Below are 27088 nucleotides of genomic sequence, written 5' to 3'. Positions count from 1 at the left end.
AGCATGTCTTGTTTGTTTCATTTCAAATCCATTGTGGTGGTGTATAGAGCCAAAAAGATTAGAATTGTATCGCTGTCCCAATATTTATGAACTTGACTGTAGCTGCAGATTGAAAAGGAAAGGTAATTTTTAATACCAATCAATTATAATAGGACTTGTGTCACAATTCTATATTACTATTTAACTTTTTTTTCCCCATGAAAGTGGAGTTGCCCTTTAAAGCTGCACAAAAAAAAAAAAAAAAAGAGGGAAAAGAACAGTGGGGTTTTTTTTAGGCCTGGTAAGGAGATGATCATAATACATGACAGTATTTAATTAAAAGAACATATTTATGACAAGATACTGCTGTTATGTATACATGCTGTTCTGACGTTACATATTGTGTACACAAAGTATTATGTATTCTATTTCTTTTTTCTTGTTTTGTTACTTGAAAATTTCAATAAAAATCATTGAAAGTAAAAAAAAAAAAATAAGAAAAAAAAAAAAAAGAAAGAACATTTATTGGTTGAGCAAAGAAAATATCATAAAAAGATAAAAAGGCATTTGAATACATGCCATAATGACATAGATACATGTATACATGTTTAGTAAACAGCTTCACGGAAAACAGAAATTTAAAAACAGGGATCTGTTTGTGTAGGCAATCTTCTGATGCAAGCATCCTTGCCAAACAGCACAATCAAGTCCTGCAGATCACACTGTAAATTAAAGTGAACCTGTGTCAATTCTGGACAATCAAAATAAATAAACTTACATATTCATAACAAGCAGTAAAAGAGCTTTTAAAAAAACCCTCACTGACCTCTCTAGCTGCAGCCACGGGGAGAAATGTATCCTCAAACATCATCAAAGAAGCTAAAAAATGGCAGTACACCCCCCCCCCGTCCCCCCATGTTCCCAATAGCAGGATGCTAACCTTCCAACATAAACAAACAGTGGGCGCTTTAGGCTCCATTCACACCTGAGCTTATCATTTTCGGGCGTTTGTTTGTGCTTTTTTCAGGCGTTATTCAACCGTTTTTTGCAGGTGTTTGGAGGCAGACATTGACATCTAACAAAAACGCTTGTTATCTGCCAAAAAAGAAGCTCATGTACTTTTTTGAGTTTCAAGCATTTTGCCTCAGGTGACAAAACGCTCAAATGTGAACAGGGGCCATTGAAATGAATTGAATTTTGCTTGTTGGACGTTTTGAGACTTCGGAGATCAGCGTTTTAAGAGCTGAAAAACGATCAGGTGTGAACAGGGCCTTAGACCACATTCACACTAGTGTACAGCTTGAATGCATACAAAATTGCACAGTTTTTCAAGAATGTGCAAGAAAAAAAACACATGCAGCGCTTGCGATGCCATTAATGGCATCCTAAACTTGCCAAGCAGGAGGGGTGCTTATTTTGTGTGCTAGAATGCACTACAATTGTGGAAAAAATGTGCAGGTAAGAAATATGATGCTCAAAGTTCAAAAAGATGCAGGAGCTTCTTTACTGCATGTGTCACATGTGGGCCCAATGAAATTAATGGGCCAACCAATGTATGAAGCGCTACACACAAAAACATGCATATGCACGATGCCTGATGTAGAGCTACAGCAGTGTGAATGGGGGCTTAAGCTGTGCAAAGGACTGCAACCTGACTTCATAGACTGCCTTACATTTGAGGGTAAATTACTCTACAGTACCCTGCCTGGCAGCTACAGGGGTCTATTTTCAAGTTCATTAACTGCTCAGAATATACTTTTACCCCTTCTCGAAGGCCAGAGGCGTAACTAGAACCTTCAGGGCCCCAGTGCAAGAAACCATGAAGGGCCCCCCGGACCCCTGGCCGGGGCCCTTCCATTCAAGCCTGGGGCTCGTCCTACTGATCCTGGGGCCGTTTACTCTAGTTGTGGGGCCCTTTATTACAGTCCTGCAGCGGGACCTTTTCACAAGATCTGCAGTGGGCCCCCTTCCTGCCATCTTGGGGCCTCCCCACGGTGGTGGAAAACCAGGGCCAGGTCACAAGTGTGACTTTTGCAATCCTGAATGTTCACCCACTGGTGTCAATAGTTTTTATTTTTTGGTATTTTATTTGTATTATTTTTAATCATTTTATTTTGTTACAAATGTTACTGACTATGACTCTGTCCATTAAGAAAAAGAAGGAGCTGGTAAATTACATATTTACCGACCCCTCTTCCTGGTTCTCTATTGTGACACATCCCCTGCAGCAGCCGACAGGAGAGGGGAGGGAGCACAGTGGGGGGGGGGGGTAGTGTCTGGTGTGGAATTTTTTTTTTTTTTTTTTTTTTTTTTTAACAGGAAATGGGTTTGGCGGTGCTCTGTGCGTAATACAATAGTGTTAGAACCGACCAATTGCGATAAAGCCAATCCTTCACAGGACCTCAAAAATATCAAAAAATATATATAGTGCAGATAAAAACACAGTGTGTCAAAATTTATATACCATAACTCATAATGACCAAATAGTGCAAATAATAATGTATTAAAAGTGCTACTGCCAAATGAACGTGCCCAGTGTGGAATATCAAACCTATTCAACTTAAAACATCAATCAATTTTAAAAAAATATATAAAATAACAAGGGCTGATATAAAGTGATCAGTGCTCTAGATGGAAAGTCTATACATAGTAAACAATAATCCACCTGGCTGTATATGGATATCCAGGACCAACTCTAGGGTGTTTTCTCCTTAATGGTAATTCCAATCCCCAGCAATCTCAATCATGCATGTAAGTGGTAGAAACAAACTCCATAGTGTAATACCGTAGAGATAAATTTATTAAAAGAAACAATATTGCACTTTAAAAGTCATTCAGCATGAAACAAAACAGGAAGTCCGGGGCGCAATGCGCTCGATGGACGCAATAACTGGACGTGATGCAATGACGCTGTGGCTCCGCCTTACGTGTTTCGTCACACTGATGTCATCGGAAGCTGCGCTATCTTGCTCCACTCTCCGGCTTATATTAAATATGGTATCCGAGCAACCCAAGGGACGTGAACCATGTCCATTTTGAATGTCTAATTCATAAACCGGGAGGTGTATATGCAGGTGTCTTAGCAACCTGGATGACACATCTCAAGTCTGCGGCCTCACTTTATATAATAGTACAAGGTAGACATACAGGAAGTGTATTGCCACAGTGTAACCACCCTTTCTCACATAGCTGGCCCATTTACGTAATGAGGGACCACATAGCTATTCTAGATGGAATCCATTGTGTAATATTTCAGAAGGATAAATCCATAATTTCCATTATCAAATGAGATATAAATTGCCAGGGTTAGTACGTTACCACAATAAACCTCATGTATTCTATATCTCGTTTAAAAATGGAAATTATGGATTTATCCTTCTGAAATATATATTAAAGTTATGAACTTTGGGCTAAGCATATGCATGCATCATACATACTAGGGGAAGAAGAACTGGGGGAATCCATAGCGGAGAAGGATCTGGGTGTTCTGGTAGATCATAAACTTAATAATAGCATGCAATGCCAAGCTGTGGTTTCCAAAGCAAGCAAAGTCCTTTCTTTTATTAGGAGAGGTATGGACTCCAGAAAGAGAGATATAATTTTGCCCCTGTACAGATCATTAGTAAGACCTCATCCGGAATATGCAGTTCAATTTTAGGCACCAGTTCTCAAAAAGGATATTGGGGAACTGAAGGTGCAGAGAAAGGCCACCAAACTGATAAGAGCCATGGAGGAGCTAAACTATAAGGAAAGATTAGAGGAAGATTAAGGGGGGATATGATCACCATGTATAAATACATAAGGGGTCCATACAGTGAACTTGGTGTTGAGTTGTTCACTTTAAGATCAACACAGAGGACAAGGGGGCACTCTTTACATCTAGAGGAAAACCGATTTCGTCTCCAAACACGGAAAGGTTTCTTAATCGTAAGAGCTGTGAAAATGTGGAATAGACTCCCTCCAGAGGTGGTTCTGGCTAGCTCAGTAGATTGCTTTAAAAAAAAGGCCTGGATTCTTTCCTAGGTGTACATAATATAAATGGGTACTAATATTTATAGGTAAAGTTGATCCAGGGAATATCCGATTGCCTCTCGGGGGATCAGGAAGGAATCTGTTCCCCTGCTGTAGCAAATTGGATCATGCTTTGCCTTGTTATTTTATACATATTTTGTTATATTGGATTGATGTTTTAGGTGGAATAGGTTTGATATTCCACACTTGGCACTAGCACTTTTAATACATTATTCTTTGCACTATTCGGTCATTATGAGATACGGTATATGAATTTTGACACATTGTGTTTTTATCGGCACTATATATATTTTGCTATTTTTTTGATATTTTGAGGTCGTATGAATGATTGGCTTTATCACAATTGGTCGGTTCTAACACGATAGTAATACGCACAGAGCAGCGCAAACACATTTCCTGTAAAAAAAAAATCCATACTCACCTGGGTGGATGTAGCCTTGGTCTAATGCTGCATCTGTCCCCCGTCAACTTTGAGGGGGAACAGAGTTCTCACAGCTTCCTTAACAGTGAGCTGGTAAATATCTGTCAACGAGCTTTGGCTGTACTTCTTTATTTTTTTTTATTTCACAGGTACTTACACAGCACCGTTAATATATAATTTTATTTCATTTTTTTATATTATTTTAGATACTTTTACAGCGCCATCACTTTACACAGTATATATATATATATATATATATATATATATATATATATATATGCTGTGTAAAGTGATGGCGCTGTAAAAGAATCTAAAATATTATAAAAAAATTAAATAAAATTATATATATATATATATATATATATATATATATTTAAATATATAAAATTCACATCAGTCCCCGCCCTCAAGGAGCTTACAATCCAAGGTATTTAATGGCCTAGAGTCAAGCCAAAATAAAAGATATTATAGCTGACAGGTTTACTATAAAAGAGCAGCTCACTAAGAAACAATTACAATCAATATGCAAATGCTTAACGAAATCTGAAACTGAAATGAAGTCAGAAACTCAACTTAAACTGTATCTACTGCAATCAGGTATAGAGCACTTTGAAAAGTACCTCTACCTAAGTCTGCAGCCTCTTGCCATTTGATACTCCCTTGGAGATCTAAAATATGCCCAGATTGTCCAGCCAATATACAGACCTGCACTTTATTTGGGTAAGACTGAAATCCACTCACAGAATGAGGATACTGGAAACCATAGTGCTTTCACTAGTAAGCAGCATGATAAGTGAACTACTAGCCGCTGCATCTCTATTCTCGAATACAAGCTGCCTCTATGCCATGCTCCACAGCACACTGCAGGCCTCAGTGCCCATGTAAATGAGCATTAAAAATATATAGGAAATGTATTCACTGATGCTGTAACAATTGGCTTGGGCATCTAGGCATCAATGATCTCTAGTCGTGTAAGGATTAAGGAACACATTTTTCAAAATAGGAACAACTGATGAGAAAAGAGGGAATTTGATTCCGAATGAGTTACAATTGGGAGCTATAAAGGTCATCCTGCATATTTTACAGTCCTATAATTTTGCTGTTTTGTGGAAAAAGTTTATTTTATTAAAAAAAATAATTCATGGTCAGTTTTAGCAGCATTTAAAAAAAAAAAAAAAAAGTTATAATTATAAACACTTTACAGTATGCAAATTCTACTTTATCATTAAAAAGAGGCAATGCAGCCTTCTGCACTTTCTATATGCGACCAAAAAAAAAAAAGACTAATATTATTGGCAAGATTGCCATCTTGTGGTACAATTTATAACTGCACAATTATATGTCAGATAAGCACACATGTAAGAACTATAGGCATTTTTTTTTTCTAATTTTGGATGGAGCAAGGGAGGGTTGTAACCCGTCAGATATTTGCGGAGATTTCCCTTCACTTCCTGTCCCAAACACAAACAGGAAGTGAGGGGAAATCCCTCCAATGTAAGGGACTCCCTGGTTATCACCAGAACTAGTGTCCCCATTGGAAGATCCTCTATTACTTTTCTGAGGACAACCCAAAGTTTGGGGGTTTTTTTTTCTCTCCTTTCCCTTTCATTGATAATGGTAAAACAGGACAAATAGAGAGGACGAATCTCCCTAAACGGGGGCACAGACAGCAATAAAAACTGACAGGAGTTCTAAGCCCTCTCAACCCTAACCAAAAAGAGAATAAAAAGTTGACTTTAGTTCTACTTTAATTCTTCGAGCGCACAGCCAGTTGTGAATGGTCATTGACATACAGCCCAGAGCCTTAGATAAATCATACAGTAGACTTTTAGGAGGACACCGTCACCTTTCTTCACAGCCTTTATAGTAAATATTTTTTCGAAGTATATAAAATGTCCAATCTCTTGTTTTAGTTGTGGATACAGAAGTGAGGGTCTCATATCCGTGTCCTTGCTAGAGAGATTCACCCTCTATTTCTCCCGGTGATCTCCAACACCAAAACAGAAAAAGTGAAGGAAATCCAAAAACGGAGTTGCCACCAGAACAGGAATGACGGGAAATCTTCCAATGGGGACACTTGTTCAGGTGTCTACTCTCTAAGTGGGGATTTCCCTCACTTTGAAAAGATTTCTTTTTCACGTCCCATCTTTAACCATAACCATCTTCATCCAAAACCACAGAAAAAGAGTTTGGCTTTACATATATTTTAACATCTCATATCAGCATTTACTATTTGGGGTAGCCCTCTTACTTTCATATATACAATATACTGTCAAAAGTATTGGGACACCTGACTTTACACACACATGAACTTTAATGGCATCCCAGTCTTAGTCCGGAGGGTTTAATATTGAGTTGGCCCACCCTTTGCAGCTATAACATCTTCAACTCCTCTGGGAGGAAGGTTTAGGAGTGTTTCCATGGGAATGTTTGACCATTCTTCCAGAAGAGCATTTGTGAGGTCAGGCACTGATGTTGGATGAAAAGGCCTGGCTCACAGTCTGCACTCTAATTCATCCCAAAGGTGTTCTCTCGGGTTGAGGTCAGGACTCTGTGCAGGCCAGTCAAGTTCCTGCACCCCAAAACTCGCTCATCCATGTCTTTATGGACCTTGCTTTGTGCACTGGTGGGCAGTCATGATGAATTGCTGCCATAACCCCGGTATTTTTTTTTTTACGCGGTGGATGGTCCGCTTTAACATAAGGGTGGTCCCAGCAGCGGGATCATCCTTATGGGCGGCGGGAGAGGTGACCCCCTACCACCGCTTCCCGGTCATTTTTCCAGCTTACCGGACCAGTCGGTAGCAGGGAAAACGATCCGGTCCTCTCTCCTCTCAGGCAGGAAAATCGAGTGAGGGCAAGCTGGACCCCACTTCACTCTATGGCCTTGGAAGACCGAAGTGATGTCATACATCGGATTTAAAGAGCCCATTTTTTTTTCATCATGAACTTTTTATTTTTTTAATTCTTTAGTGTAGATGTGAGATCGGACGTCTTTTTGACCCCAGATCTCACATTAAAGAAGCCCTGTCCTGCTTATTTCTATTACAAAGGATGTTTACATTCCTTGTAATAGGAATAAAAGTGAAAAAAAAAAAAAAAAAAGTGTAGAAATAAAAAATAAAAGATAAAATAGGAAAAAAAAATGTAAAAGCGCCCTGTCCCTGTTAGCTTGCACGCAAAAGCGAATGCATACGCAAGTTGTGCCCACATATGTAAACAGTGTTCAAACTACACATGTGAGGTATCACTGCGATCATTAGAGCGATAACAATATATTGAGCCCTAGACCTCCTCTGTAACTTTAAACTGGCACCTTGTAGACATATTTAATATGTCGCCTATGGGGATTTTTAAGTACCAAGGTTTGTCGCCATTCCACAAGCGTGCGCAATTTAAGCATGACATGTTAGGTATCTATTTACTCAGTGTAACATCTTTCACATTATAGAAAATAATTGGGCTAACTTATTACTGTTTTCTTATTTTTTAATATAAAAAAGTAAAAAAGTGTATCTTTTGCAAAAAAAAAAAAAAATGCTTTTATAAGACCGCTGCGCAAATGCAGTGTGATGAAAAATATTCCAACGATCGCCATTTTATTCTCTACGGTCTCTGCTATAAAAAATATATAAATGTTTGGGGGTTCCAAGTAATTTTCTAGCAAAAAAAAAAATTAATTTTAACTTGTAAACAACAAGTGTCAGAAAAAGGCCCGGTCAAGAAGGTGTTACTTAACCCACAACAGTAAAAACAGTGTATATAGGCAGTAAAGAATGCTTGTTATACTTACTGTGGAACCTAAGGGGATAATCCCCCTTGTGTAAAAAGGCTGTTTAGTCCTATCTTCTCTGATCCTCCCCTTCTTCTGCTGTCCCCTAATAATTTCCTGATAACACAAGAGTCTATGGAGTCAGGCTGCACATGCTCAGTTTGGTGTGTATTGCCAGAAAGGTTTTTCTTTTCCTTGAGGATGCATGTGATCAGCACAGAACCAATCAGCACTGTCCAGACAGAGGGTCAGGGGTCCTGCAGCCTCATAGGACAGTCAGAAAACCCCTCCTACAAGCTTTAACCAGTGCTTGGCTGGACACTGATAGAAATCATAAGACTGCTCTAACTGCTGACGAGAAAAGGCATTTAGTAGTTTAGATTTACTAAAATAATTGCATTTCCATGTACTGTGGGAGACCAGAACTAGTAAATGCAGGCTCCTGGGTTTAGTAACACTTTAAAAATATATATATTTATATATATATATATATATATATATATATATACACACATATACACATATATACATACACACACATACATATACATATACACACACACACACAACTTTATTTTAAACTGCAATTTTCAGTTGCGGCCAAATGCATCCCAAATTTTCAGTTTCAGTACCAACATTTCCATTCTGTGCACCTCTACTCGGAGACCAACAAAAAAAATAGTGTAACATACACTTTTACATCCACAAAGTACACCATTTGTGAAAGAACTATACACCAATCAGCCACAACATTATGACCACTGAGAGGGAAAGTGAATAATAATAATTATTATTTTGTTACAATGGCATCTGAAAGTGGGTGGGATATACTAGACAACAAGTAAACATGTTTTCCATGAAGTTAGTATTTTGAAAAAAAAAAAATAGGCAAGCGTAAGGATTTGAGCAACTTTTGACAAGGGCCAAATTGTAATGGCTAGACGACTGGGTCAGACTCAGAGCAACACCGAAACTGCAGCTCTTGTGGGATGTTCGGTGTCTGCAAATCTCAGGACCGATCAAGTGTTGGTCCAAGGAAGGAAAACCACCAAACCGGCGACACGGTCATGGGTGGCCAAGGCTCGCTATTGATGGACAAGGGGAGTGGTGAAGGCTGGCCCGCGTAGTCCGATCCAATAGAAGAGCTACTGTAGCCTCAAATTACTGAAAAATATTATAGTTGGTTCTGATATAAAGGTGTCTGAACACACAGAGCATCGCAGTTTGTTGTTTACCGGCGCTGTGTAGCTGCAGACTGGTCAAGGTGCTCATGCTGACCCGTGTCCACAGCTAAAAGTACCTACAATGGCCACAAGAGCAAAAGAACTGGACCACGGAGCAATAGAAGAAGGTGGCCAGTCTGATGAATCACATTTTCTTTTTCTTTTAGATCATGTAATGACAATGAAAAGTGCTTAGGGGCCCCTGCTCAGGCTGACAATGTCCAATGAGTTGGATGCCGCCGACTAGTGAGGATGTAGGCTGAGGAAAGGTTCTCCAGACCCAAAGCACGCTGTAGAAATAGGAAGGGATTGCACGGCCGCCGAAAACCTCAGAGATGTGCAGAGCCCGAGCTATCTCTTATTTCTAGAGAATGAAAATTATTAGCATGTTGACAAGCATGGAAGAAGGAATCAGGAAAAGCAAAGTATTAGCAGATTAAACTTTAAATAATTGTACTAGATTAGGAGTGAAACAAGAGATCAGGATCTGCATAATCCAGCCCAGACAAGGACAAGCTATCTGTTAAATTCACCATATATTCAACAAGTTTATGTATAGTAAGAGAAAAGGATAAGGGAGCCAAAGGCTGAAACCAGCTTTTGGGGAGGGAACAGAAGGGACTGGGAAAAATCAAAAACTGATCAGGTGGGGAAATCTCAGTCATGTATGGGTAATTTAAGCAGGGTACACACTATTCATTTCCTTCTGGTCAACGGAAATAAACGATTGGATCCAAAGTTAGTCCAGCGATCTCCCCAGCTGAGCTGTGTACTGCCAAGGGGACGGCCCCCACTAGAACACTCTGATCAGTGCTCTCCGCCAATGGCTGAGTGTGCTGATTGGGAGCCAGTTGGCTGCTGGTTTTCCAGCATGCACGTCCAACAGAAGCCAGCAGGCTTACACACAGGCTGAATGGCGGCCATTTTTTTTGTTTTTCGGCCCATGTGTATGGGGTGTAAGGCCACTTTCACAGGAAAAGTCTGATCGGGTCCGGCTGTCCGTTTTTTAGACGTTTTTCCGACTGGACCTTCAATTCCCCTCTAAGGGCAGTCGGACATAAACTGACTTGTGTGTTTACAACCAGATCACTCCGGGCAAAATACGATCCAGAAGGAAAAAAAGCACAAAGGGGTCCGTTCAACTGTCTGTCGGGATCGAATGAGAGGGTAGTTGGTTGTAAACAGACAGCCGATCAATTTACATCCGGTTGCCCATAGAGTAGAGAGGGGGGCTGTATCTGCTCTGTATAAGGAGTGGACACAGACCTGTCACATTCGGCCGTTCCGCTCCGCTCAGCTCAGCAGGGGGATCAGCAGATAGATCTCCTGCTGAGCAAAGCCGGATCCGGCCCATGTGAAAGAGGCCTTAGGCATCTTCCATGCAGCCCACAAAACACCAATCGGACATGCTTGTTGCTTCCAGTTAAACCATTTTTATTATTAAAGCGGAGTTCTGGCCTCGGGGGTGAAATTTAGATAAAAATACCCCTGGGACAGTCAGGGCTAGTACGTTCCACATGGATAGCCTCTGAACTGTCCCGGGTCGCACTTACCTTTTAGAAGAAATACTTACCTTAAAAATTTCTTCTCTAGCACTGCCATCTCGGATGTGGGCAGCTGAAGCCAGCGTGTCCTCTTCTGTGTCCTCTTTGTCCCAGAATGCCCGGCACCGGCCCTGCTCGTCATTTACGGGGCAGGTGCGTCATCCCTGCACAGCTTCTGGGCATGCCAAGAAGCTGTTTAGCAGGGAATGACGCGCCTGCACCATAAGTGACGAGCGGGGCCAATGCAGGCTCATTGACGTTCAGCTCCCAGGAGTGATCGCAAACAGGAAGAGATGGCGCAGGCCGTGGCCGAAGAGGGAGGAAGTAAGTATACTTTCTTAAAAAACAAGGTAAGTAAGTAAGGAAAAAAAAAAAATTCGGGAGTATCCATTTGTTTTTCAGGGCATTTACAGCAAGCGGATGGGAATGGCCAAAGTTGTTTTTGAGCCCGGAACTCCGCTTTAAAGTTGTTCCAGTAGTAGTTGTATCGCCAGGCCAATGTAGGCACTGAAGAGGGCTGAGGCTCAGGATCAAAGGATCCGTCCAGTGATTACACATCACCCCACAAGGGATGATGGATGGGCTTTGCTGAAAACCATTTCCAGGTTGCAGCACACAATTGCACACGGTTACACACAAAGTGGTATCAGCTGAGAGCAGGCAGAAATTAAATATGGTACAAAGTTGTCAGGCAGGGTCATGGTGACATAGAAGAAATGTCAGGACAGGTGGATAAAGGGGATCCTCAAGAAAAAGACAAATATCATATAGGAACTATTAAATATATCTTGGATACAGGAGTGAGAGAACACATCGTTTCTCAGAAAACTCTCAAGCACTATGAGCAGGTTTAAACAGTTTTCCTGAACCGGACCTTAGAGGAAGTGTCCAGCAGCACTTCTCTCTAGGAAACAGCAGGGGGAAGCGCAAGAACATCTAAACACACATTCTATACCCAGATTAACAGAACTCAGATATGTGGCCTAGGTGTGAAACAGCAGCCCGATCCTGCAGAGACTTAGCTGTAACATGAACAAGCTATACACAATGATTAAGGTTGGTTGTTAAATCAGCGTACTTGACACAACCATAATTTGAGTCTATCTGGTTTGGAATGAAACCAGTGCAATATAGCCAAATGTAGCAATGACTACAAAATTTTATATTTATTTACACATTTTTAACTCGCTGAAAGGATAGGTTCACCACTGGTAACATGTTAAAGGTTTCCAAAGAGCACCCGTCTGGGCATCTCTGATCCACTGCTGTGACAGCGGGTGGAGGATCTTCTCCTGCACCCACTGTCACAATCTGAAAAGAGCGTGTCCTTGTGGGGCTCTGCCCACACAGCTGCATCATTTAGTCACAGAGTTCTGCGAATGAATGAACTACAACTACCATCTTCCATTGTGGCAGACAGCTTGTAATGCTCAATGAACTGTGAGGGCGCTGGTGATCGTCCTCATAGTTCAATCTTCCTGCACTCCAGTAACTGTCTGTCCGTACGGGAGGTATGGGCAGACAGCTATACGGAAATTCTGCAGAAGCCTGACATTGCACCCTCGATTTGCTGATCACAGGTGCAATACTCTGCAGGCTCCAGAAACAATTATAAATGTACATTTTTTTTTTTTTTTTTTACCAGCAAAATATGTGCATTTATTATATTTTTAAAGATGAACTTAGCCTTAAAAGTACAGAAATACATGTCCATTTGCCTCTGCTGACCTGAAATCCCAGATGGTATTATTGGCCCTGCACGGTTCTCCACTGTTAGACTTTCCAACTATAAAATAAGGGTAGGTGTCCTGTGGTCCAGAAGTGGATCTCTTGCAGAGTTGACAACACTGCTCAGGATTTAAGTGCAGCAGAGTCAGTCGTTATGAGGTCAGCTCACCTTAGGAAACTCTCTGGATTTTTGGCAGCTCATCTGATATTTTTCTGTAGTGGCAGCATTTTTACAGGGATAAAACATTATGAAGTATGTATGTATTTCAGTTATTTTAATTAGGCGCTGAAGGATTTTTTTTTATTAGTTTTTGCGCCCAGATATATACTTTTAGGTTTCCTGCTGCTGCTGTCTCTTGTCCTGGCATTGACATCAAATAACAGTTATAAAAGTACAGCAGTGCCAGCATTTTATAGATATGAGCTATAGAGATAAGACAAGTAATGAACGTGAATAAAACAGAAAACACCGCAGTTCCAGATAGACAGTATTATAAACTGCAGCTGTAATCACAGATTCCTTCCTACTCTCCCTAACGTCATACAAAAGGCAAATCCACCCAAAAGAGATCTTTTCATAAATGGCAAAGGTGAAATAAAGAAGGATCTAGCACCGATACCATGGCCTTGACCCTTAAGCCTAGCACACACAGGCCGAATGTCAGCCACTACAATAGAAACTTTCGACCAGTGTGTATGGCAGCTGGTTCGGCCGGCTTCTGTCAAAGGCTCATGACCAGAAAAGGTCTGCCGAACGGTTCCAAATCAGCGCTCTCGGCCATTCCATTCAGAATAACATAGCACAGCACAAGAGATCATTGTACTAACATTGGATTGTTAGTACAGCGCCTTCGATTTTTCCGTTCAACAAAAAAACTAGTGGTGTGTACTAGAGATCGACTGATTATCCGCAACACCGATATATCGGGGGCCGATATGCACTTTGCCCAATATATCAGAATCAGCCTTTTGATTTGCCGATATTTTCGTGACGTCATTCCGTATGTTGCGCACACGTTATGCCTTCTAACACCGCCTCCCACGCCTGCGTGGCCCGTACGGGATGCAATTTCACCGCGCTGCGCTCAAGACCGCCTCCCACGCCTCACACAGCCTCGTGTTACAGCCAGCTGCAGTCCGGTCTGGTCACGCTGCCAGCCATCCATCCACCCACAGGCCCTGGCCTCAGCCACCCACCACAACAGAGTGCCAACCCAGCGAGCAAGTAACCAGCCACCCAGATGATACCAAGCCAGCCACCCGCCAACGTGACCAGTGTTCCAGCAAGCCAGCTACCCGCCACAACAGGCCAGAGTGAGTGACACCAAGCCACCCACCCACACAACAGGATGACCCCAAGCCAGCCCCCCCACCACAGTGTTCCTGAAAGCCAGCCACCCAACAACCACAGTGTTCCTGCAAGCCAGCCACCCATCAACCACAGTGTTCCTGCAAGCCAGCCACCCAACAACCACAGTGTTCCTGCAAGCCAACCACAGTGTTCATGCAAGCCAGCCACCCACCAACCACAGTGTTCCTGCAAGCCAGCCACCCACCAACCACAGTGTTCCTGCAAGCCAACCACCCACCAACCACAGTGTTCCTGCAAGCCAGCCACCCACCAACCACAGTGTTCCTGCAAGCCAGCCACCCACCACACTGTTCCTGCAAGCCAGCCACCCACCACACTGTTCCTGCAAGCCAGCCACCCATAACAGGGTGACACCAAGCCAGCCACCCACCAGTGTTCCTGCAAGCCAGCCACCAATAACAGGGTGACACCAAGCCCACCAGTCAGTGCCACCACAGTGTTCCTGCAAGCCAGCCATCCAGAACAGGGTGACGCCAGCCAGTCACCACAGTGTTCCGGCAAGCAAGCCACCCACAACAGGGTGAAACTAAGCCAGCTACACTGCCAGGCATCATCCACCAACCCGCAATAGGGTGCCAGTGCCAGCATCAGCAGCAACTTCAGCAAGCCATTTCTTTAATCTTTTTTGTGTCTTTCAAGTTGAAATGGAGATGGATGAGGAGAGAGAGTAAAAGTGTGGATTTTGGACTATTTCTCGTCTCAACCATCTCCAGGAAAAGCAGCAGTGTGCAACACATGTACAAACAACATAAGCATGGGATCAGTAACTGCAAAAAAACAAAAATCCGTCAAATCTTTGGGCCCATCTAAGAGTTCATCATATTGAATTGTATCATGCAACACAGAAAAAACAAAATAAATATCAATGTGATTTTGATTCAATACCTCCTCCACTATCCCAGGCAACAATAACAGATATGTTTGTGAAGAAAACAGATGTCACTGTCTAGATTCAGAGTGAAGAGCCCAACTGCTGGACAGAGTAATCACAGAGATGATTGTCACTGATAACCAGCCATTTACAATGGTGTCTGACTCAGGATTTATGCGGTTGATGTCCATGCTTGAGCCAAGCTACACACTGAAGAGTGAGAAGTATTATCGAACCGAAATGCTGGCAAAGCTACACCAAAAGGTAGTTGACAAAGTAAAGGCTATGCGGCAACCAGAGAATGCTGGCAACTCACTCTCATTCACAACGGAACGGCTGGTCACAAACAGAGTCCGAGTCACTACTCATTCTTACATGCCACTTCATTAACAGCGGATGGAAAAAAGGCAATTGGTGTTTTAATACAAAAAGTAATGCAAAGATGCCCCACAGCTGAGTACAGTAGAGAAAGGTTTCTAGGCATGCTTTTTAAGAATGGGGAATCAACAAAAACCGAGTGATGCTTGCGCAACTTCGAGACCATGGAGCAAACATGCCTAAAGGAATGAGGCTTGCTGATACGTCAGACCTCTGTGCCATCATGGCACACAACACCCTCCAACTTTTAAATGATGGTCTGTCAAGTCAAAGAGCTTTGATTCATATAGGTTTTGAGAAGCATGAAGAGATTAAAAATGTTGTGCTTGCAAGTCTTTTGAATCCTCGATACAAGAACCATGCTTTTCTGCTGATGTATTGGCTAAGGCGAAACAATGGCTGACAGAAGATATGGAGGAGCAGGAGGTTCCTGCCAAAAAGACAAGTCCAGAACACTACTTTTATGAAGAGCAGCATGCTGGGAAAAAAAATGTCCAAAAATACGTCAACGAACAGAAGAGAATCTGCTTCATCGTCGTCAAATTGATGATTTAATTTAATCTATTTGCCAATTTGACACTTTTTACACATATTTGTTCCTTTATTTTATTCACTTGCGCAGGTTTTGGGTTCATCACCTTATCATTTTTTTCATGTTTACGAAGTTGCAGCATTGTTTGAACAAAACAGAAGACCTTTCACAGGTGACCATGGACATGCTGAAATGTTCTGCTTTCTGCATTATAATATAGTTCTACTTAAAGCGGAGTTCCAGCCATTTACTCACCTGTCCAACGGTCCAGCGATGCGGCCGCCGGAAGCCTCGATCCTCTCCCTCGGCGCCGGCATCACTGCTGTGGGCACCCGGCTGTTACAGTTTGCGGCTTCACAGCCGGGTACCCACTGCGCATGCGCGAGTCGCGCTGCGCGCCCTAATTGGCCGGCAATCTTCTGGGACCTCTGACGTGTCCCAGAAGATTGCAGGGAGGGAGGGGGAGAGGAGAACTTCCGCTCAGGGCGCCGCGGCGCTCCGAGCGGAAGTGGGAGCAGGTACCTGTCAAAACTAGGTACCCGCTCCCCCCCCCCAAAAAATGACATGCCAAATGTGGCATGTCGGGGGGTCAGGACTCCCTAAAGCGGAAGTTCCACTTTTGGGTGGAACTCCGCTTTAACTGTCTGGGAGTATTGAAAAGACTCCAATCCACTGTCTCGCTGTTGCCTACCTTTTTCTAGCAGTTTTGCACTGACTGCTGTAGTTGCAGTGAGTGCCCTACTGCAGAGGTAGTCCGCTGAGTGACTCCAATCCACTGTCTAGCTGTTGCCTAGCTTTTTTTCAAGCAGTTTTGCACTGACTGCTGTAGTTGCAGTGAGTGCCCTACTGCAGAGGTGTTCCACTGACTCCAATCCACTGTCTAGCTGTTTCCTAGCTTTTTTCTAGCAGTTTTGCACTGACTGCTGTAGTTGCAGTGAGTGCCCTACTGCAGAGGTAGTCCACTGACTCCAATCCAATTCAGTCTGTCTAGCTGTTGGCTTGATTTTTTTTCTAGCAGTATTGAACTGACTGCATACAGAGGTAGTCCTCCACTGACTCCAGTCCAATCCACTGTGACATGTGTAGCTGTTGCCTTGCTCTTTTTCTAGCAGTTTTTCATTGACTGCACTGCATTAGTTGCAGTCAGTGCCTTACTGCAGAGGTAGTCCTCCACTGACTCCAGTCCAGTCCAATCCACTGTGTATGTGGTGTATTGTGTAGCTGTTGCCTAGCTTTTTTTCTAGCTGTTTTGCACTGACTGCACTGCAGTAACATATTGCAGTGTGCGAGTCCACTACTGCAGCACTTTATTATGCATTAATGCACAATCCGATGATGTGAAATGCAAAGCAAATGCCCCTGCAAATGAAGTTTTCATATCAGTTTTTATGCAGTTAAGGTGTGAAGAACGAGCACTTAATGTTAAAAATGTTAATAAATAAAGATTAACACGTTTATTAAGAGATTTGTATCGAATTTTGTGTTTTTTTGGGTAATTTTTACATGTGTGAAAAAAATCGGCCAATACCGATATGCGATTGGCAAAATATCGGTATCGGCAACAAAAAAACGATATCGGTCGATCACAAGTGTGTACGAGGCTTTACTATCACAGACTTTCACTGCTGCTGCATTCACAGTAAACCCAAAGCCACTTATAAAATAATATGTAAAAAATAAACAGCCCTTGTTAAAGCAGAGGTATGGCCAAAGCATTTTGGCCATACTCCTCCTGGGGATGACAGAAATGCATGCACTTCGTTCTGCACTCCTGTGTCGCAAATTAAACAAACAGCGGGCTTATATGGGAATCTGCCCAGATGACTGAGCAGCAGCTGGCTCAGCCTGTCAGCATGTGGCTGACAGCTCTGTCAGCTGCATGCTGACAGAACTGCTTGAGTCACCATGCTACCATCACTATGCTACAGTCACCTTGCTTGACTGTAGGCTAGACAAACTTGTCTTTGTACTCGTCACCTGGTTGCCACCACACATGCTTGACACCATCTGAACCAAAAAAGTTTATCTTGGTCTCATCAGACTACAGGACACGGTTCCAGTAATCCTTGTCCTTAGTCTGCTTGTCTTCAGCAAACCGTTTGTGGGTTTTCTTGTGCCACATCTTTAGAAGAGGCTTCCTCCTGGGACGACAGCCATGCAGACCAATTTGATGCAGTGTGTGGCGTATGGTCTGAGCAATGACAGGCTGACCCCCCCACCCCTTCAACCTCTGCAGCAATGCTGGCAGCACTCATACGTCTATTTTTCCAAAGGCAACCTAGGGATATGACTCTGAGCACGTGCACTCACTTCTTTGGTCGACCATGGCGAGGCCTGTTCCAAGTGGAACCTGTCCTGTTAAACCGCTGTATGGTCTTGGCCACCGTGCTGCAACTCAGTTTCAGGGTCTTCGCAATCTTCTTATAGCCTAGGCCATCTTTATGTAGAACAACCTTTTTTTTCAGATCCTCAGAGAGTTCTTTGCCATGAGGTGCCATGTTCAACTTCCAGTGACCAGTATGAGAGAGTGAGAGCGATAACACCAATTAACCACACCTGAGACCTAGTAACACTAACGAGTCACATGACATCAGGGAGGGAAAATGGCTAATTGGGCCCAATTTGGACATTTTCACTTAGGGGTGTACTCATTTTTGTTGCCAGCGGTTTAGATATTAATGGCTGTGTGTTGAGTTATTTTGAGGGGACAGCAAATTTACACTGTTATACAAGCTGTACACTCACTACTTTACATTGCTGCAAAGTGTCATTTCTCCAGTGTTGTCACATGAAAAGATATTTTATTATATTTAAAAAAATGTGAGAGGTGTACTCACTTCTGTGAGATACTATGTATATAATATATATATATATATATATATATATATATATATATATATATATATATATATATATATATATATATATATATATATACACACACACACACACACACACACACACACACACACACATACATACACACCTCAAAAAATTAAAGTAACTTTTTAATTAGAGTATAGCATCAATTCAATAAAACTCCTGGGATATTGATCTAGTCAGTTAAGTAGCAGAGGGGGTTGTTAAGTTTCAGCTGCTTTGGTGTTAATGAAATCAACAGGTGCACTATATGGGCAACAATGAGAGCCTCCAAAACAAGAATGATTTTACAGGTGGAGGTCAATTACATTTCTTTCCCTACTCATCTTTTCTGACTGGTTTTCACTAGTTTTCCATTTGGCTAGGGTCAGTGTCACTACTGGTAGCATGAGGTGATACCTGGACCCTATAGAGATTGCACAGGCAGTCCAACTCCTCCAGGATAGCACATCAATACATGCCATTGCCAGGTTTGCTGTGTCTCCCAGCACAGTCTCAAGAGCATGGAGACACAGTAAATAGGCAGTTACTCTAGGAGAACTGGACAGGGCCGTAGAAGGTCCTTAATCCATCAGCAGGACTGGTATCTGCTCCTTTGTGGAAGGAGGAACAGGATGAGCGCTGCCTGAGCCCTATAAAATGACCTTCAGCAGGCAACTGATGTGAATGTCTCCAAACAATCAGAAACAGACTTCACGAGGGTGGCCCGAGGGCCCAACATCCATTAGTGGGCCCTATGCTCACTGCCTGGCACCATGAAGCTTGAGTGGCATTTGCCATTGAACACCAGAATTGGCAGGTCAGCCACTGGCGCCCTATGCTTTTCACAGCTGAGAGCAAGTCCACCCTGAGCACATGTGACAGATGTGAAAGGGTATGGAGAAGGCGTGAAGATTGTTATGCTGCCTGTAACATCGTTCGGTATGACCGGTTTTGGTGGTGGGTCTGTGATGGTCTGGGGAGGCATATCCATGGAGGGATACACAGACCTCTACATGCTAGACAATGGCACCCGACAACATTGAGGCATGCTCCTAATAAGACAACGGATGATGTCCTGGGGGTATTTCCTCCCAGATCTAGATCAGGGCATCACTGAGCTCCTGAACAGACTGAGGCGCAACCTGAGGCTGTCGGATGGACTGAAACATAATGTCCCAGAGGTGTTCTATTGGATTTAGGTCAGGTGAGCGTGGGGGCCATTCAATGGTATCCATTCCTTCATCCTCCAGGAACTGGCTGTATACTCTCGCCACATGAGGACGGGCATTGTCGTGCACCAGGAGAAACTCAGCACCCACTGCATCAGCGTAGGGTCTGACAATGGGTCCAATGATTTCATCCCAAATGGCGCTCAGGGTGCCATGGTCTACCCTGCAGAGGTCTGTGCTTCCCTCCATGGATATGCCTTCCCAAACCATCACAGACCCACCAACAAACTGGTCATGCTGAATGAGGTTATAGGCAGCATAATGTTCTCCACGGCTTCTCAGGACCCTTTCACATCTGTCACATGTGCTCAGGGTGAACCTGCTCTCATCTGTGAAAGGCACAGGGCGCCAGTGGCGGACCTGCCAATTCTGGTGTTAAACGGCAAATGCCAATCGAGCTCCACAGAGCCTGGCAGTGAGCACAGGGGCCACTAGAGGACGTTGAGCCCTCAGATCACCCTCATTAAGTCTTTTTCTGATTGTTTGGACAGACATTCACACCAGTGGCCTGCTGGAGGTAATTTTGCAGGGCTCTGGAAGTTCTTATCCTGCTCCTCCTTGCACAAAGGAGCAGATACTGGTCCTGCTGATGAGTTAAGGACCTTCTACGGCCCTGTCCAGCTCTCCTAGAGTAACTGCCTGTCTCCTGGATTCTCCTCCATGCTTTCGAAACTGCATTGGAAGACACAGCAAATCTTCTGGCAATGACATGTATTGATGTGGCATCCTGGAGGAATTTGACTGCCTGTGCAACCACGTACACAGGGTAGATGGTGCGCTACATACACAGGGCAGGGATTCAGGGGTGCGCTACGTACACAGGACAGGGGTGCGCTACGTACAGAGGGCAGGGATTCAGGGATGCGCTGCGTACAGAGGGCAGGGATTCAGGGATGCGCTGCGTACAGAGGGCAGGGATTCAGGGATGCGCTGCGTACAGAGGGCAGGGATTCAGGGATGCGCTGCGTACAGAGGGCAGGGATTCAGGGATGCGCTGCGTACAGAGGGCAGGGATTCAGGGATGCGCTGCGTACAGAGGGCAGGGATTCAGGGATGCGCTGCGTACAGAGGGCAGGGATTCAGGGATGCGCTGCGTACAGAGGGCAGGGATTCAGGGATGCGCTGCGTACAGAGGGCAGGGATTCAGGGATGCGCTGCGTACAGAGGGCAGGGATTCAGGGATGCGCTGCGTACAGAGGGCAGGGATTCAGGGATGCGCTGCGTACAGAGGGCAGGGATTCAGGGATGCGCTGAGTACAGAGGGCAGGGATTCAGGGATGCGCTGCGTACAGAGGGCAGGGATTCAGGGATGCGCTGCGTCTATGTCTATGGACGAGCCTATGTTTGTTCAGAACAGAGTTCAGGTCCAAGCCCGGAAGTCCAACTGTCAATACTGGTCCAATGAAATTGAGTGAATGTGGCTAAATGAGGTCAAAGATGTCACAAGCATCTCCACCTGTGTGTATAGATCAGCTGCAGTGTGGGAAATCCCTGGCCCACAGACCAGAAATGATAGGCAACTTCCAGGATGGACATAAACCTCGTTCCAAACAAAAGCAAGCTCATCGCTATTCTTGTCCTGTCCTAGGGCAGCAAGTGTGTTACTGTCAACATAAAGGAAAAAGGTCTGAAAAAAGTAAACAGAAGCAGTCGCCACATCTACAGACTGGTAAGCTGCAGCATCTTACATGTACAGTGCATCCCAAAAAAATTCATAGCACTTCACTTTTTCCAAATTTTTTTTATGTAACAGCCTTATTCCAAAATGGATTAAATTCATTATTTTCCCCAAAATTCTACAAACAATACCCCATAATAACGTGAAAGAGGTTTGTTTGAAATCTTCGCAAATTTATTAAGAATAAAAAATAAAAATAAAAATGCAAAAAAAATAATCTCATGTAAATAAGTATTCGAAGCCTTTGCTCAATACTTTGGTGAAGCACCTTTGGCTCCAATCACAGACCCAAGTCTTTTTGAGTATGATGCTACAAGCTTGGCACACCTATTTTTGGGCAGTTTCTCCCATTCTTCTTTGCAGGACCTCTCAAGCTCCATTAGTTTCAGATCTCTCCATAGATGATCAATCGGGTTCATGTCTGGGCCACTCAAGGACATTCACAGAGTTGTCTCAAAGCCACCATTTGTTATCTTGGCTGCATGCTTAGGGTCACTGTCCTGTTGGAAATTGAACCTTCACCCCAGTCAGAGGTCCAGAGCGCTGTGGAGTAGGTTTTCATCAAGTATCTCTCTGTACATTGCTGCATTCATCTTTCCCTCGATCCTGACTAGTCTTCCAGTTCCTGCCACTGAAAAACGTCCCCACAGCATGATGCTGCCACCACCATGCTTCATTGTAGGGATGGCATTGGCCGGGTGATGATCAGTGCCTGGTTTCCTCCAGACACGACGCCCGCCATTCAGGCCAAAGAGTTCAATCTTTGTTTCATCAGACCAAAGAATTTTTACTCTCTCTCATGGTCAGAGTTCTTTAGGTGCCTTTTAGCAGACTCCAGGCAGGCTGTCATGTGCCTTTTACGAAGGAGTGGCTTCCATCTGTGGCCACTTAACCATACAGGTCTAATTGGTGGAGTGCTGCAAAGATGGTTGTTCTTCTCAAAGGTTCTCCTCTCTCTATAGAGAAACATTGGAGCTCTGTCAGAGTGACCATCGGGTTCTTGGTCACCTCTCTAAGACCCTTCTCCCCTAATCGCTCAATTTGGCCGGGTGGCCCGCTCTAAGAAGTGTCCTGGTGGTTCCAAACATCTTCCATTTATGGATATTGGAGGCCACTCAGCTCATTGGGACCTTCAATGTTGCAGAAATTTCTCTGTACCCTTCCCCAGATCTGTGCCTCCATACAATCCTGTCTCGGAGGTCTACAGACATTTCCTTGGACTTCATGGCTTGGTTTGCGCTCTGAATGCACTTTTAACTGTGGGGCCTTATATAGACAGGTGTGTGTCTTTCCAAATCATGTCCAATCAACTGAATTTACCACAGGTGGACTCCAATCAAGTTGTAGAAACATCTCAAGGATAATCAGGGAAAACAGGATGCATCTGAGCTTAGTTTTGAGCATCATGGCAAAGGCTGTGAATACTTATGTACATGGGATTTTTCTATTTTTTAATAAATTTGCAACTTCTTTCACATTGTCATTATGGGGTATTGCTTGTAGAATTTTGAGGAAAATAAAGAATTTATTCAATTTTGGAAATAAGACTAAGGGCTCTTTCACGCGGATCCGTGCTGCTCAGCAGGGATCGATCCGCCGATCCCCGCTGAGCCGGCGGATGACAGCCCCGTCTCCGCTTGCAGTGCGGAGAGGGAGGTGTCAGACCCCCGCTGCTCTCTATGGGGGATCGGATGAGAGCGGACCACCTGTCCGCTCTCATCCGATCCGATCCCTGAACAGATGGAAAAATAGGGTTTCCATCCGTCTGAATTTCACGGACAGGATCGGATACGGATGGCAGCGGGTGTCAGCGGACGTGTCTCCGCTGACATCCGCTGCCCCATAAAGCTGCATGGAGGATCCGATCAGATCCTCCTAAAAAACTGACAGGCGGATCTCATCGGATCGCCCGTGTGAAAGAGCCCTAACATAAAATGTGGAAAAAGTGAAGTGCTGTGAATACTTTCCTGGATGCACTCACTGTACGTTCTTGGGTTTAAATACATTTTAATTGTCTTGTGCTCACCTGTTTGTTGGTGTGCTGAAGGTGAAGGACAGGAGCTGGTTCCAGAAGGGCTCATTCTCAGAAATGGTCTCTGTTCCGGATAGTTTCTTCAAATAGTCGTTCTCAGAGAGTTCACTAATCGTGCTGCTGTTGGCACCCATGATGCTAGAGGATCGGTAGTCTGATCATTCCTAAAGAGCAAACACACAAAGGAACATCACACATCATGGATTTAAAGAAGAATGCACGGTGTATTGTCATCCAAACAACATGACGAACCCACCCTAAAAGTGACTGGCGCTAAAATCAAAACGGTTTCTCTCACTATCGTCACCACCAATGCCTGCCGCATTGCAGAGAAACCGACATTCAATCACTGCATTCCAGTTAGGAAAGGTCTGGCATTGCCAGATGATAATTGTCAAAAACGTCCAGATTGGAGACAATTCCAGGGCATCAAATTAGTTACATATTCCATGGACAGGCATATACGTTTACTAAAAGCTGTGGACAAGCTGCAGTTTAATTTGTTTCAGCAATTATTTCTTCTGCCCTGTACAAGCTGTGCAGAAAAGTCACACCCGGTAGTGGAGCGTTGCAGGATAAAGTATGGCTTCCACGGGACTGCAGGAATTCTGTAAAAATCCGACACGGTCCTGCAGAATGCGGGACTCTTTGGAAGCAGGATTACAGCAGTTTGAAATCAAGAATGATTGAAACAGACAGCACCTGCATTAACCACTTCTGGACCGGAAAGATTTGCCCCCTTAATGACCAGGCAATATTTTGCGATTCGGGGCTGCGTTACTTTAACGGAGAATGGCGCGGTTGTGCAACGCTGTACCCAAATAAAATTGATGTCCTTTTTTCCCCACAAATAGAGCTTTCTTTTTGTGGTATTTGATCACCTGTGTGATTTTTATTTTTTGCGCTATAAACAAAATATATATAATATTTTTCACATTCTGCTATATAACATTCCCCAAAAAAAAAAAAAAAAAAAATTGAAAATCAAAATTTTTACCATTTTAGGCCAATTTGTTTTCTGCTAAAAAAAAAAAAAAAAAAAAAAAAAAAAAAAAAAAAAAAAAAAAATCGCAATAAGCGTATTTTGATTGGTTTGCACAAACGTTAATCGCGTCTACAAACTACAGGAAAGAGTTATGTAATTTTTATTGTTTTTTTTACTAGTAATGGCGGCGATCTGCATTTTTTTGCGGGACTGCGACATTGCGCCAGACAAATCGGACCCCTGATTGACATTTTTGACACTTTTGGGGGGACCAGTGTTAATACTACAGTAATCAGTGCTAAAAATATGCACTGTTACTGTAATAATGACACTGGCAGGGAAGGGGTTAACAGTGGGTGATCAAGGGGTTAAATAAGTACCTAGAGGAGTGTTTCTAACTGTGGGGGGGGGGGGGGGGGCGTGGCTTGTAAAATGATCACAGAGACATGTGATCCTATATAGAAGGATCACAGGTGCTCTGATCATTCCAGGGAGAAGAACGGTCAGCTGTGTTTACAACAACTGCCCATCCTGCTCTCTCAGTGGGGAACAATCGCGGGTGTCAGGCGGCAATCGGAGCTGCCTGCCCCGTGCATCAGCTTCCCTGCTGACGAGCGGGGGCGGGTGCGCGCCGGCGTGCGCTCGCCCTCTAGCTGCCCCCTAGTATACCTATGGCGGTTTGCGCAGGAGCAGCTACCTGCTGCAGTATAACTGCGGCGGGCGGTAATAAAGTGATTAGAAAAAGTTTTCATGATTTTGGATAAATACCCAAATGTATTACCCTGGATTTATCATTGTTGTTTGCACTTCTCATGAATGGCAATGTCAGCAAAGTCTTTTTTTTTTTTTTATAAAACAATAAAAAGATTAATCACACAACTGCTGAGGTCTTTGGCTACCAATCATTACTGATGGAATGTTTCATTCATAATTTAAAAAGCTTAAAAACAACTCCCAACTCTAAAGCCCCGTACACATGTACCGATTGTTGGCCGACCGATCGGCCGTCTTTTGTCCAGTGCTGTTGTGTTGGTTGAAATGCGCTCTAGACTGCACACGAATTTTTTCGGCCAACAAAAACCAACTTCAGAAGTGATGTCATGTGATGGTTTACTTTCCGTGTGTTTTTTCTTCTCTGAGCATGCCCAGTCTTGCTCATCTGGCTTTTGTCGGCCAAAATCTGTCCTGACTGACGAACAATCGGCCGTTCTTTGTTGGCCAACAAAAATTTTAAAGCATGCACACCAGATTTTGTTCAGCCGGAAGGTCACAGTCGGTTGTCGGAAGCATCATACTAACAAGCCAACAATCGGCCGATCGGACGTTGGCCGAATATTTACGGCCGGCAATCGGTACGTGTGTACGGGCCTTTAGTCTTAACACACAAAACTAAATGCGGAAGTAAAATTTCGTCCGACGAGCGATCTGCCAATTTTCGGATTGTTGGTATGGTGCTTTCGACAGCCGATTATTAATTTTCGTAAGACAAAAACTGGATGTGCAGGCTATAAAATTTTTATCTTACGTCAACACAACGTCTGATTTTCGTTTAATTCGTGCAGTTTTCGTTTGAAAAAAAAATCATAAGGGCAAGACTGGGCATGCTCACAGACGAAAGAACACATAGAAAGCAATCCAACACATGACATCACTTCTGAAGTTGAATTCTGTCGTATGGGAAAATTCGTATGAAAATACCCTCTTCACTTTCCATATCAGACTAGCATGCCACAAAAAACGACAGATCGTTCTATAATCTGATAGTGTGTACGGGGCTTTTGGCCCTGTTCACACCTGGAAGTTTTTCAGTTCGTAAAATACTCATCTCTAAAGTCTCAAAAACGCCCAACAAGCAAAATCCTATTTATTTCAATGGCCCCTGTTCACATATGAGCGTTTTGTCGCCTGAAGCTCATAAAAGTACATGAGCTTCTTTTTTGGCAGATTATAAGTGTTTTTGTTAGATTTCAATGCCTGCCTCCAAACACCTGCAAAAAAACACCTGAAAAAACAACCAAAAAAATGCATGAAAACAACACGCTCAGGTGTGATCGGAGCCTTAGGGCTCTTTCACACGGGCGTTCCGTATGTCCGTTTTTCATCCCATCCGTTTGCGGATGAAAAACGGACATAATGTATCTCTATGTAAATACAGATGTCATCGGATGATCATCCTCTGACATCCGTTTTTTGTCAGTTCAGTTCAGTTTTTTTGAACGGAGGAGAACCCTATTTTTTCTTCCTTTCAAAAAACGGAACGGAAGCAAAAACGGATGTCAGTGGTGTCATCCGCAGACATCCGCATTTACATAGACATGCATTATGTCAGTTTTTCATCCGCAAACGGATGGGATGAAAAACGGACATAAGGACCGGATGACACAAGTGTCATCCGTGTCCGTTACAAAAAAAGAAAAAAAAGGACCTGATCGGGCAAAAAAAAAGGAACGC

At 43.5% G+C, this 27088-nt stretch overlaps 1 protein-coding gene and 1 long non-coding RNA gene across 3 annotated transcripts in view; one reads left to right on the top strand and one right to left on the bottom strand.

The window, feature by feature from the left end:
* The window catches only part of LOC309553501, a 1012307-nt gene that overhangs the window by 99942 nt on the left and 885277 nt on the right, over positions 1-27088 (top strand). The window lies entirely within an intron of this gene.
* The window catches only part of DYM (dymeclin), a 678939-nt gene that overhangs the window by 620230 nt on the left and 31621 nt on the right, over positions 1-27088 (bottom strand). For both annotated transcript variants that reach the window (XM_082254562.1, XM_082254563.1), the window contains exon 2: positions 23647-23816. In XM_082254562.1, coding sequence (XP_082110688.1) covers positions 23647-23786 — 140 coding nt within the window. In that variant the 5' untranslated portion in view covers positions 23787-23816. The remainder of the gene's footprint in view (positions 1-23646; positions 23817-27088) is intronic.

Source organism: Pelophylax lessonae (assembly GCF_965119305.1).
Source record: "Pelophylax lessonae genome assembly, chromosome: 1".
NCBI lineage: Eukaryota > Metazoa > Chordata > Amphibia > Anura > Ranidae > Pelophylax > Pelophylax lessonae.
The sequence above is the reverse complement of the archived record's forward strand: the minus strand, read 5'-3'. Positions and strand labels throughout refer to the sequence as shown.